Genomic DNA, 12,840 nt, shown 5'->3' on the forward strand with positions numbered 1-12,840 from the left:
AACATGTCAAGATTTCTGTCAAATCTAGTCACGCAATAAACAACTGTTTGAAAATACACATGCAGGCATGAAGTCCTATTTATAAAAATCTGTTTAATATCTTCATAGATGAGGAACAGAAGAACATTAGTAATTAAATATTTTTGGAGCAGAGATCAAATCACAGTTTAACAGAGAGGCTTACTGCACAAAATTAAAATAAAAAGAGCATCTGACTGAAATGAAAAATATCATTCAGACAAAAACTATGTACTCAAAAGATGTGAAAAATGTGCTATGATTTTGCATGTCTGAATTTTCAGCACCAAAACTCAGTGCCCTTCAAAACAACCCAGTCAGAGTACACAGATACTAAAATACAGATAATATTTTTAAAGTATAATGGTTTCAAATATTTTTAAAATATCTTTTATGATGTGGAATTAATCTTCTATATTTTTAGGTTGTTTGGTGGTTTTTTTGTGTACTACCCCCAACAGCTGCATCAGTTTCTATCTCATATAATGAAACTTTTATCACCTTTAAATTTTGGCAGGTACAAATTTGTTTAAAATAGCTGTTAAAAACCTCAATAGCTATGGGACACACACCATACAAGATTATAAAAGGGAGAAGAGAGAGAAACAGAGAGAAAGAGAGAAAATGAGAGACGGAGAGTGAGGGATAGAAGAAGGAATAGAGGAAGGGAAGAAGGAAAGCAGAAATACACCTATATCAAAATGAAAGTAGTTTCAAAAACAGGCAAAATTCTGTTCTTGCATGGTCACTACATGAACTAGTTTTATAATGTGATGAAAACATTTATCATTTTATGTAAGACATACAAACTACACACTACAAAAAAGTCCTTCTAAGAGACTATCCAATTCCCAGTTACTTATCCATAGAAACCTGGAGGCTTCCCAGCTTTTAACAGACAAAGTGAAAAAGTATGTAGAGGATAAACCCGTTCCCACAGCACTAAGCAAGTTTGGTGGTGAGTGTGGTCACAGGATGGGCACTACTTCTTCTGACATGCTAAACTGATCACACCCAACACCTGCCAGTCAAAAGAAAAGCCCGTTTCTAGAGAACTGTAAGTGTCACGGACAATCACATACTGCCTGCTTATTTCTACTATTACAAATCTTCTGGACTTCCCTCAGAAGAAGGTTTGTCCTACTCAAGCAACCAGATCCCCTGCATGGCTAGATTAAGGGGCTGCAAGGTGTTAATATATCCCTTGCTGTGTTCCAGCACTTATCTCTAAGCAAGCAAAGTGGATTATATCCAAAGGACACACAGATGATAATTACACTTCCAGGAAACTTTTCTTATCATCTCACTGCCCCTGCACTGAACTGTATTAAATGTTTAACAATTTTCCCCAGTTTGGACACCAGACTGGTCCAAACTACAAGAAGACTTTAGGAACAGGTTTTCTTCACCTTAGACTTCCAGTGACATTTTGCAACACTCATGAACTTACAAAGCAATGCTTAATTTGAACTACATCCCTTTGCTGGTCTACAGCACTGTTAGAAGTTTGGAGGGATTTCTTTTCTGGCTCAAGGCTAAAATCATGTTTTATGATCTCTCTCTAAATCACTGCTTTTCCTGTAAAACTCTGTTTTGAACTGGAAAAGGTCTTCAGGGGAGACAGAGAGAAGGAAAACCACTGTCTACTGTGATGACCTAAAGCAGTATTGTAGATCATATGTTCCTATTTCAGAAACAGAAGCTGCATTTGTCACCTATTTACAAACAGGTTTGTCTCTCATGCATACAGGGACGGGAAAGAAAAGACAAGAATATGGCTGCAGACATCCTGCTTCACTCTGCCTTGAGTGGTCTAAGTCAAGATCCATCTTGACTTAGCCCGCCCTTTCACAGGCAGTCATATCATTCCACAGTGCTGCAGAGCAAAGCCCAAATTTCCTCCCCAGATCTGACACTGATATGCATATGCCTGAGACTGGACAAAAGACTTAAGGAATTTTTTGATGACTAGGTTGAATATAAAAATCTCTGCTTAAGCATCTTCCTCATGTGCAGAATGTGCATAGGATTAGCACATCCACAAAATTAGGGCTGTAATTTTGACAGCATGCTAGAGAAATAACAAACACAGGGAAAAGAAAGCTACACTTGCCTGGTGGGTGTTGCTGCCTGGATTATGTATGGAATTAAACTGTTTCATGTGCATTCGGACTCTGGCAATATCCCTGAGGGACCGAAAGATACCGTCCATTGCATCTGTGGCTTTCTGAGATGTCAAGTTCAGTGACGAGTCACAGCCTAAAGAAATAAAGAAACACACAGCTGAGTGAGTGAAAAATGTTCATATGTTTTGATAATAAACAGTAGGAAAAGGGTAACTGGGAGGAAATTTTAAATTATTTTCATCGTATTATATTCCAGAAACTCAGGGGCTTGTTAGACAGCATGTCCTCAGCATGGCACAAGCCTCTGCAGATAAGCAAGAAGGCAAAAATTCTGGACAGCAGGCAAAGTGAAGACCTTTGTAATCTCAATCACACAGCATATTCATCAGCACAGAGGATGTTTTTGCTCTTCACAAACAGAAAGGTTCCATGCTAGCAGACCCCAGAGAAGAGCCCCCTGTTATGTGGAAAGGAGCCAGCTGGTCTGCTGGTCTGCTTGGGTAAACAGCCATGAAGCAGGGAACTGCTCCTCCCAGGCTGCTGACTCCAAATACATTTCTTACCTTTGTGACAAGAAAAATGGAGGAGTCTGTGCTAAATACAGCAGAAATGTCAGCCAGGCATTGGAAAGAGCTGCATGGTCACAAAAAAAAGTTTTTATCCCTCAAAGTGGCAGAGTTATTACTTCTAATGTATTTTTCCAATGCACTTCTGCTAAGGTATAATGCTTATCTTCCGCTAAGGCTAAATTGCAATTACAGGACCACCTAAAATGCCCCTCTGGGTGGCCAGACAGTGCCTTGGAAAACATAAATTCTTAGTCTTGGCTCCATCCCCCTCACCACAGGACCTATACTGCACAAAAGCATTGAAAGTAATGTTTTCTCATCTCCACTGCTGATGAGAATTAGCCAAGTGAGAGGTAAGTGGGTCACCTGACATTTTTATTGCCTTGTCAACACACTTCTGCTCCTCTTGACATCTCTGACTGCCTCTCTTCTTGTTTGACTTTTCATCCCTGTGGCAGAAAATCCACCACAAAATAACATTTCTTGCCACACACTCACACCAACACGCTCACTCCTGCTTATTGCTATTGTCTTCTCCAGGGATGCTGCTGTGGTGGCTTCTGTGTCCATCCTCCAGTTCAGAAACCAATCCCACACCAGCAAACCTCTATGTCTGTGCAGAATCCTGCTGAGAGGGCAGAGTCTCCCTGCAGGTCCAGCTTGCACTGTGCTGCACCCATGGAGCCTGGCACTGAAAACAAACATCCAGACTGTCAAGGAGACACCTGGATTTTTGGGAAGGAGATCTCTGAACAAACTTTCCTCTGCAACTGACGAAGGAACTACATACAATATAAATGCATACACACATATACACTTACAGAGCTCTGAAACTATTCCTACAAGATGGTGATTAGACACTGAGCTCTCACTTGTCTGAATATTGTTTGTTGAGAAGAGGTGTGGGAGCATAGGTGCACTGGGCTGTGTTCAGCTCTGCCTTCTGGCAAAACCAAAAGTGCATCTCGAGGAGCACTGCAGCAGGGAGGGGGTCAATGTCCGTTTCCAATCTCCACAACATTGCAGTGCTGGACCAGTTTGGGACCTCGAGATGGCACTTGACATTGAAGATCCAGTCTGGCTGTTTATGGCTAGCCCGACAGAGGGAAAAGACATGTACTTTCCAAGTTTCTCTAAAATGTGGCTTCCTTGGGACTTCAAGAAATATCATGTCTGAGGAAACTAGGGATTTCCAGCCTGACATCCAGTACTTAGTTTTTTAATGTAAATGAAAAAATAAGCTTTCTTTACAATCCCTTATTGTTGAAATTAAATCTCTGAAGGCTGCTGTCTAACTGTTGCACTGCACTAGAGTTACAGAGGGGACCCAGGTTTCTTTCCAGCCTGGGGAACAACAGAAGCTTGTTCTTTACAAGTGGCAGGCAGCTACAAATCACCTCCCATTCACACCTTCCCTGCAAATGGGGCTCTGCAGCATATGGAGAGCAGAACACAATCCCTCTTCTCTACTTGCTACATGCTACCAAGAAATCTGCTCCTTTTACAACAGTGAAGAGGTGGAATACATTAGCTGCTGCACAGCTCATGTACTAATTAAAACAAAACTTCCTGTTACTGTTTTTTCTTGGGAAGTTAAATGCCATTTGGAGAGCATGCTGAATGAATTCTTTTGAATCCCAAGCCCTATTATATATGGGATAAGGCATTTAAATAAAATTTCAGGATTTCCTGTTTCCTTGAAGAAGCCCAGTTGTGGAGAAAAACAAAATCACCACTAAACTGTAGAGGACTCAAGATTTTACAGAACACAGCCTAGTTCTGCAGTAAGTGATGACTGTCCTCACCAATATTGCTTCTGTTCTTCTCCTATCCACTTGTGCCAAATTTGAGGAAAATTAGTCTGTTGGGGGCTGCATTCAGTGCCTACCAGGCTGAGACTTTTTGAACTTTTTCATGAGCAAAAGTACACCTCCTCTTAAGCAACACATCTGCATAACCATTAGTACCACAATTAATCCATTTTCACAAGAAGTTTGAAAAAAAGGAGAATGAATAGACATGTTGTTTTCTACTGTACTGAGTGACACAGGAGCCAAACAGGACCAGTTTTTCTACTGATTTCTGAAAGTGGAAGGAAAAATGCTTTAAGAAAAGGACATGAGCACTGTGAACTCATGAGATATATAATTATAGAGCAGCATGTGATTGATTATCCTCCCTCTACCTCACAAAATGTAACAAATGAGTATTTCAGATCTGAGTTTCAGGAGACTTTTCACTGTGCTTAGTCTCTTTTGGTACACATAAAGGCATTATAAACAAACATCTTCTTTCTCTAAAGCAGTATGATAATTATCAACATTTTGTGAAGGACTTTAATAATTCAGAGACATCACTAGGCCTATGATTCTTACAAAGTTAAAAGTTTAGGAAAGCTGAAAGTTTACCACTGTTTTATTGGTATTAACTTCAGCTCTCTCCACCTTAGGCTCTCTCTGTAACCCTTTTACAAAAATAAACCAATGTAAACCCTGCAAACCCTGGAACAGAGCCAGTAGAGTAACCAAGCCATTTCAGAGGTGCACATTGAATCATAGGCTAAACCAGAAAACTTGCACTTTGAGGGAGAGAAAATCCAGCATCAGGATTTTATTATGCAGGATTTCATTATTTTCTAGACATGCAGAGTTAATATGCTTGTCAGCAAAAGACAGAACAAGAGAGATAAAGGGTTCCTTGAAAGTCAGAACTCAAAATACAGCATTATGATATTAATTAAAATCTTCTATTTTTATACTTTAGGTGATAGCATAGCAATGGGGGCCCTTCTTTTTCTAGCAGATAAATCCAAGGACCTACATATGCACAGCCAGAGATATACATTTTACAATAGTTTTGGTATATTTGTGCACTAAGATTTTTTATGCAAAAGTAGGTACAAATGTGTACAGTGACACAGACCACTGCTGGTTTTTGCAGGATAAAAAAGAGTTTTTAAACCCAAAACTAGGATGTAATTTGCATAATTCTTCCGACACTTTTCTTCCCTATGGATTCTGCCATGCATTTGAATCTTTATTCTTCAATCTGACTTGTACTGAATTGTCTGATGCTTTCTAATGCATCTAAAAAGTGAAGCTGCTAAGCGAGTGTGACACTGTGGGACAAGGAAAAACAGGCCAGAACACAAGGAATCTGCCAATTCCTCATAGTTAAAAGAGTAGAAGGTGAAAAATTGTAGTTTAGTCCATTTTAGTTTGGGGGATTTCAGAAGAAAAGTGTGTTCTACAGCCCTTGAGAAGAGTGTCCAGAAGGGACAGATGCAGTGATACCTGTGACAGCACATCCATTCCTAGGGCTTTGAGAGGGTCCTGCTCTGTGCTCACTCTGTCCTCTGCACCCCCAGCCAGAGCATGTGTGGTTCTGGATGGACAGTCAGGTCTGTGCTGCTGGTAGCTCACATCATAAAAAAAATAACATGACTGTTTTGCTGAAGCCCTAGCAAAGCAGTGTGTTGATGCTGCTGGCAGAGAGAGGAAGAAGCTCATCAGCTGGGGAAGGGCTGGCATAGACCTACACAGATAACCTGTCACTATTCACAGCCTCAGGATGCTCTTTTCCCATCTCCTACCCCAGTCCCCTTATCAACTTTGTGTCCCTCCTCTTGACTTCTTTCAATAGTTCCATATCCTTCTTATGCTGGAGAGCCCAGAGCTGGATGCAGCACTCCGGGAAGGGTCCCACAAGAGCAGAGCAAAAGGGGACACCTTCTTCAACCTGATGGCCACACTCCTTTTGATGCAGCCCAGAATTTGGACTGCAAATGCTAGAAGGCAGAAAAGATAGAGAGCAGGAGGAAAGCACAGAATAGCAGCATATGGGAAAAACATTAGAAAAGAGAGAAAAATGCACACAATATCAAAAAATCGAAGTTCTGTGTTTCTATAGATTTAATTTATGATCTGATTATCTCTGATAATGGAGAATGAAAACAGTGATATGTTTTGGGGCAGTCACCAGCACCACACAGTGCAGGTGATGGCATGGATCTGGTGTCTGGCGGAGATCTGATGTCTGGCAGAGAGTGTGCTGGACCCCACTTCCAAGGAAACCACAGAAGCCAGCATTGTGCCTGACAAAGATGCAATTTGTAGTTTTATTCTCATCACAACAAACATCTCCTATTTGAAAGGAAAGCCCGGGATGTTTTTTTAAAGAATTAACTAAATTTAGAATCCTATATCTCTGCTTCAGCTTCTAAATATGCATCCACACTTTAGCAGTGCTGAGCATCCAGGGATTGCACATGTATGTCTCCAAGGGCATTTCAGCACATTATCTGATCTTTATTATACAGGGACACATCCTGCAAGCTCTGGGGTTCCTTGAGGAGCACTGTGCTAGGAAAGGTTGTTTTTGGCATCAGCTCTTTGAACTCTCTTCTGGAAACTGCTCTTTAGTGTACAAGGCACACACTGCCCACATGGATAAGTACTTTGATGGACCTCAAGCTCTAAAGCTGCACATGTCAAAATCTGGCCACTTACCTGTGTGATTAAATATGGATTTAAGAGTTACCTTAGGAGAGTAAATGTTGGTTTTTTTTAAATTTTGGCTTTAATATCTGTCATTTGGATGTTTCTATTCTACAGGAATATTTTATTGCCTTCTCCTTGCCAAAATCCAATAGCACAACATGTAATATCAACTTTTATGAAGCACTGCAAGCTCGGTACTGCTGGTTCTCATGTTACATGAAATTAAACCTGTCAATTCAGTGAACAATTAAAGGGAAAAACTACAGAACTTACTACAATAAATTATATGAATTAATTGCAGGAGGAATTTAAGTTAGGCTCAGATGTGCTTTCTGAAGGAAATTAACACAAAAAATTCATTAGGGAACCATTCAGTTACTCCCTCAAGCCGCCCATATCTTAATTAAAAAACCACAGATGCTAATAAAGCCATGGTAAATGCTCTGTAAGTCCAATAAGGCCTGCCAATAATGTTCTTGCAAGAACTCAGTAAAAGTCCAGGTTTTACTAAACAATATAGAGCTTTATGTACATACCACCCCAGGACCTATATGATCAAAAGTCCTTGCTCAGACTTTTGCAAATTATTCTCAGATATCCTCTTTTTGTCTTCAGACTGCTGGCTGCACTGTGGCAAGGACTGATTTTTACTCCCACCAAGGATGTCCTTTCCATTCAGGTGGAATGTCCATTCAGGTGGAGTATTAGCCAATAACTTCCAGTGATGCTATGAAGTTTCACCCTCAGATCTGCTGCCTCCCACCTTGTCCACAAAGTATTCCAAGAGGTATGTGAAGGACAAAGGACGAGGGATGAGGTTTGTGTCCAAGTAGCAGCAGGTGAGGCTGTACATTATTTACAATAATGTAAATGTATAAAAACATAAGACCACAATTAAAACTAATTACTGTAATCTATTTATCAGCTACTGAAACAAAACAATATTTTTAACAGAAAGACAAAAATAATCACATTCTAATGCTGTGTATAACTATATTTTCCAAAAGGCCTCTTCACCCAGTGTACTGTAGCACAGGTGAAAAGCCATCTGAAAACTGACAAAGACAATGGGCACCTAGGTTGCATTCAATGGGTAATATTTAATGATAGAAAAAAATGATAGATTAGAATAATTGCAATTTAGACTTAGCTACATCAGATACTGCTACTGCCTAAATAAAAACCTAACTCCAGGCTCAGTTCAGAGCAGGTTTGCTGAGGGAGTTATGACTTACTGCTGCCTGCTGAGAACAAGCTGATGAGAAGAGAAAGGCAAGTTGCACATCTCACAGGGGCTACAAGTGTTAGGAGGAGAAAGGAAGGCTTCCCTTTTTTTTCCATACTAACAATAAACTGCTAAGTCATTAGAGGGAAGAATTTTCTACCTGGCAGATTGCACAAGACCTTCTTTTGTCCTTCCATCAGTAGTGCAGAAACCATGACATACTATGCCTCTGCAAATGTAGTCTGAAGCTGACTAGGGTGTGTGAAACCATTTATGATGCTGAGAAGCAGAGAAATGCGGCCTGTGATGCTCTGCGGGAGACCTGGAGACCAGGGTTGTACTGGGCAAGGACCATATTATGATTTTTTTTGTTCCTGATGCTGCTTCTCCTAAAAATGGACATTAACGCTTTGGACACTGAGGTGGAATATGGGGATCAAACAGGGTAAAGGCAGAACAACTGTTCTTTCATCCTGCAAGTAAAGATAACTGAAGTATAACAACTTTCAGAGAAAAACCAGAAATTCTTATGATAAAGGGCTTAACTGCATAAAATAAAAAAACAAAACAAAACAAAACCTTTTTAACACATAATACTGAAAGCAACAGCCACAATTCTCCACACTGAAATCAGAAATTCTACTTTAATGGCAATCTGCCACATTGCAAGTCACACATGACCAAGGACAAAAGGACTAAGAATTGGAACACTGAAAATTTCTGCATTCACACTGCGACACTTGTCCATCACTGGAGCTGTTTGTCCTGCCACCATCAGTGGTACCATGCATACAAAGAATGGGCTACATTCTCTCTGGTGTCGCAGCCTTGCTGGGGGTGCCTCCAGCAAGGAGCTGAGGCTGTAGGAATGCTGTAAAGAAGCCATGCATGAGTCCTTCTGCTGCTCACACATGCCAGAGGTGAACATAGAGCACAGATGTCCCTATTCTGCAGACAGATGAGAAGTTATGCTGAAGCACAGCCCTCTCAATCCCTTCCATCACAACAAAGAGATCATGGCAAGGAGCTCATGTGGTTTTATCCATGCACGGCATCTACTCTGTCTCACCAGCTCAACCGTATTGCATGCTGTGCATAAAACAGACCCTCTGGAGACAAACCCTTGTCTCTGATACTGTACTTGATCTACTGAATAAATGACCTAATATGAAGTTACGGCGTCTCAGATCTTGCTCTAAAGAATACACAGAGAAAAACTTCCACTGTTGGTACAGATATTCCACAACGTTGTACGTGTGGGCTTGGGATGCATGAGTCAATTTTTGAAGCTATGAATCATAAACAGTTTAATTTTAGTATAAAAGCAACATGTATTATCTGTTACCTACCAGAGTTTGATGCTAAAATGCTTTGCAATTAGGTGAAAAGGTAAATGATAACTCAGCCTACAGGACAGATGATTGCATCATTTAGAATAAGCATTATGTCTCTGATAAGATTAGGAAAGCCATATTTTGCAGAGGTATTTAATCTTCATGAATCTCATGCAAGTATTTAAGCAAAACCCATATTGCATTTGGAGTTAGAAAAAAAGACCAGGAGAGGTCTTTGCCTATTTCCCTCTCCAGCTTTGGTTTAAATGGTTGTTTGTTTTTTTCAGCACCAGCTGTAAAACTTGCACTTGAAATTGTTGCTGTAGTATGTCTCAAAAGATAACTCTTCTTGTTTTGGGAATATGTCACATCTGATTGAGGATAACATCCTATAAGAAGTACCTTCACAGAAGACTTTTTTTAGCTTTATGGAAGTATAAATTATTTAGAAGTCCTCCTATGTTCATCTATGCTCACATTGAAACTGCACTGCCCTTTACAGAGATCATAAACACACAGCTCAGACCAAACATTTTAAAGTTGGTGGATGAACAAGAAAAGGCAAGTAAAGCAAGTAAAAAGCACGGGAAGAACAAGAATAAAGCAATAAAAATCGCAAGTTAGAAAGAAAAAGAATTGCATGAATTATCCCACTTTCTGTTAATTTTTAACTTGAAACTACTTTATACAAGAGACAAGACAGGCAGCATGAAGCATACTTTGGATGAAAAGCAAGATGAAGAAAGTGAGACTGTGGAAAGGATCTAAAGAGAAGGAAAGGAACCCTGCTATGGGAAGATGGACCAATGCAGTGCTATTTTTTCCCAAAGAATGAACAACACAACCATGTGCCAAGCCCCCCTTTCCTCTGAGCACATGAGGGTTGCAGCTGCCCTAAGACATAGCAGATCCCAAACTATGAATAACACAAAATTATACAATCAATGCTCTTTTTTATTCTTCTTCTTGTCTGTTTATTAGAAACCACACTGTAGTGCAGATGGCAAGTATCAGTCAATGAAGAAAATGATCAGCAGTACAAGCCTCAAGTGCATGTAGGAGTATCCTAGAGTATTAAGTGGAATGAACTCACATTCATAAAACAGACAATGATTCATAATATGTGCAATTGATAAAAAAAAGATACTGGCATAGGTCTCAGTTTAACACAAAATGTAAACACACATTCAACTTAAAAGGTGTGACAGGATGGAGTTAGGATAGTGGTTAAATGTGCTGTTGAATTAGTCTGGTTTAAATTCAGAATTAATTGTGCTATTTTAATTAACAAACAATTGAATGGCTTGTGGAGTTGGTCTAAAGTGTGTCTTAAGCACACAAGCAATAGCATTTTTTGTCTTTAAAACCAATTGAAAATGTTGGGTGCATTAGTGAAAACACAGCTTTTAACAAAGGTTTGAAGAAACAAGTAACTGACAGAAAATGCCTGAGATCTGTAGTAATTTCCATTTAGTATAAATTGTTAATGTTTTCAGGAAAGAGAAATAATGAAAAACACTAGTCATCTTGTAGTCAAGTTTCAACACCTGCTTATTTATTGTGGCCAAAAGAATAAGGATAACTTGATTCATGTTCCAAGCATGTGGCAGAAGAACAGGGATTTTTTTGCTTTGAATTGTGCCTGCCTAAGAATGAAAGAAGACATGCAATTTCAGAATTAACTAAATTTTTGGTTGTTGATGTTGTTTAGGAGACAAAGACATTACTAAGTGCAAACAACCAGTCAGGTCTGATGGGCTGACAGCAGAAGTTTAATCATGAAGCTGGTTTGTGGCAGCTGAATGCTGTTTGCTATCCTGGGACTGGGCAGGTGCAGCGTGCTCACACAATGAAAATTGTGTAGCTACAATAGAAATATTAATACATAATATATCTAAGCCAATAGGTACTCAAATGATCATAGATTCACTTACATGGATATGTAATGAAGCCTGTGAAGGAGAGGAAACTCCTTAGACTTCTGCCATAAACATGTTTCATTTCAGACAGGGAAAATACTAATTCTGGTTTGTTGAGTTTACATGGAAGCATGTTTCTGAACAACAGAAGGCTGCTACCAAAACCTTTCCCTGTGCCACCACTGTTTGATGGACATCCTTCAGTCATTCCTTCTTCTTCCTGCTGCCATAAGGAGACCCCCCTGCACACACACACACACACACACACAAAGGAAGGTACAGTGGACATGCACAGTAGAGCAGCTCAGGCCTATCATTGTTGCCACCAGAGCAGTCTCCATGTGCATGATTTCCCCCCTCCCGACAGCGATGTGCAGCCAGACATGGGGTTTGGCAGCAGCAAACGTCACCTCAGAATCTGGGAGTTATCCCAGAGTAAGAAAGTGTTTACATTTTCAAGAAATGAAAAATATTAAATGAGAAAGCTTCCCCATACACTTTATTACTGTGGGCTTTTTTTGTCAGATAAGCAGGGCTGCTTACTGCAGATTCTACGCAGCCTTACAGTCTTGGCCAACGTCATGGTGATGTTCTAGATCATTTTAGTTAAGTTTTTACCAACCTCAGATGTAAAATTATGACAGCCTCCATTATCTGTGATGTAATAATATCTTATTTTCCCCATATTTGTGACCTACCTTTATTTTTTTTAAAACAGATTTTTATTTTTACACCAAAGGATTAGAAATTAAACTATTCTATATGGCATCTGAAAAATACACTGTTTTCTTGCACAGGTATTTTGTCTCTTCACTGGGGCACAACAGCCCCAATAACTGAATAAAACCTGAGAGTAGAGCCTGGAAATCATTACACAGTGATATTTATGCTAGAGGGAGATAGCAGAGGACAGCACCATGCACAAGCTCCGGGGTTGAGCTCAGTCTCTGCTGCAATGCAGCAACACACCATTTTCAGCTCCCAGGAAAAACACTGACTCACAAGGGTGATACCTCATCCAAACCTACCAGGTTTGCCCATTTCAAGACCAGAATGCTGCATTTTCTGGGCACAGTTGTTCTGCATCCAGTTCCTGAGCTGAAGGGACCCACCCAGATGTCACTAAGCAGAGCATGCAGCAACCAAAGAT

The 12,840-nt window shown here is 40.0% G+C and overlaps 1 protein-coding gene across 1 annotated transcript in view; it reads right to left on the minus strand.

Moving 5' to 3' along the window:
- SCFD2 (sec1 family domain containing 2) overlaps positions 1 to 12,840 on the minus strand; it is a 186,866-nt gene that overhangs the window by 12,565 nt on the left and 161,461 nt on the right. The window contains exon 6 of the mRNA XM_023925784.2: positions 2,132 to 2,277. Within this exon, the coding sequence (XP_023781552.2) occupies positions 2,132 to 2,277 (146 nt within the window). The remainder of the gene's footprint in view (positions 1 to 2,131; positions 2,278 to 12,840) is intronic.

Source organism: Cyanistes caeruleus, chromosome 5 (assembly GCF_971803275.1).
Source record: "Cyanistes caeruleus chromosome 5, bCyaCae1.hap1.1, whole genome shotgun sequence".
NCBI lineage: Eukaryota > Metazoa > Chordata > Aves > Passeriformes > Paridae > Cyanistes > Cyanistes caeruleus.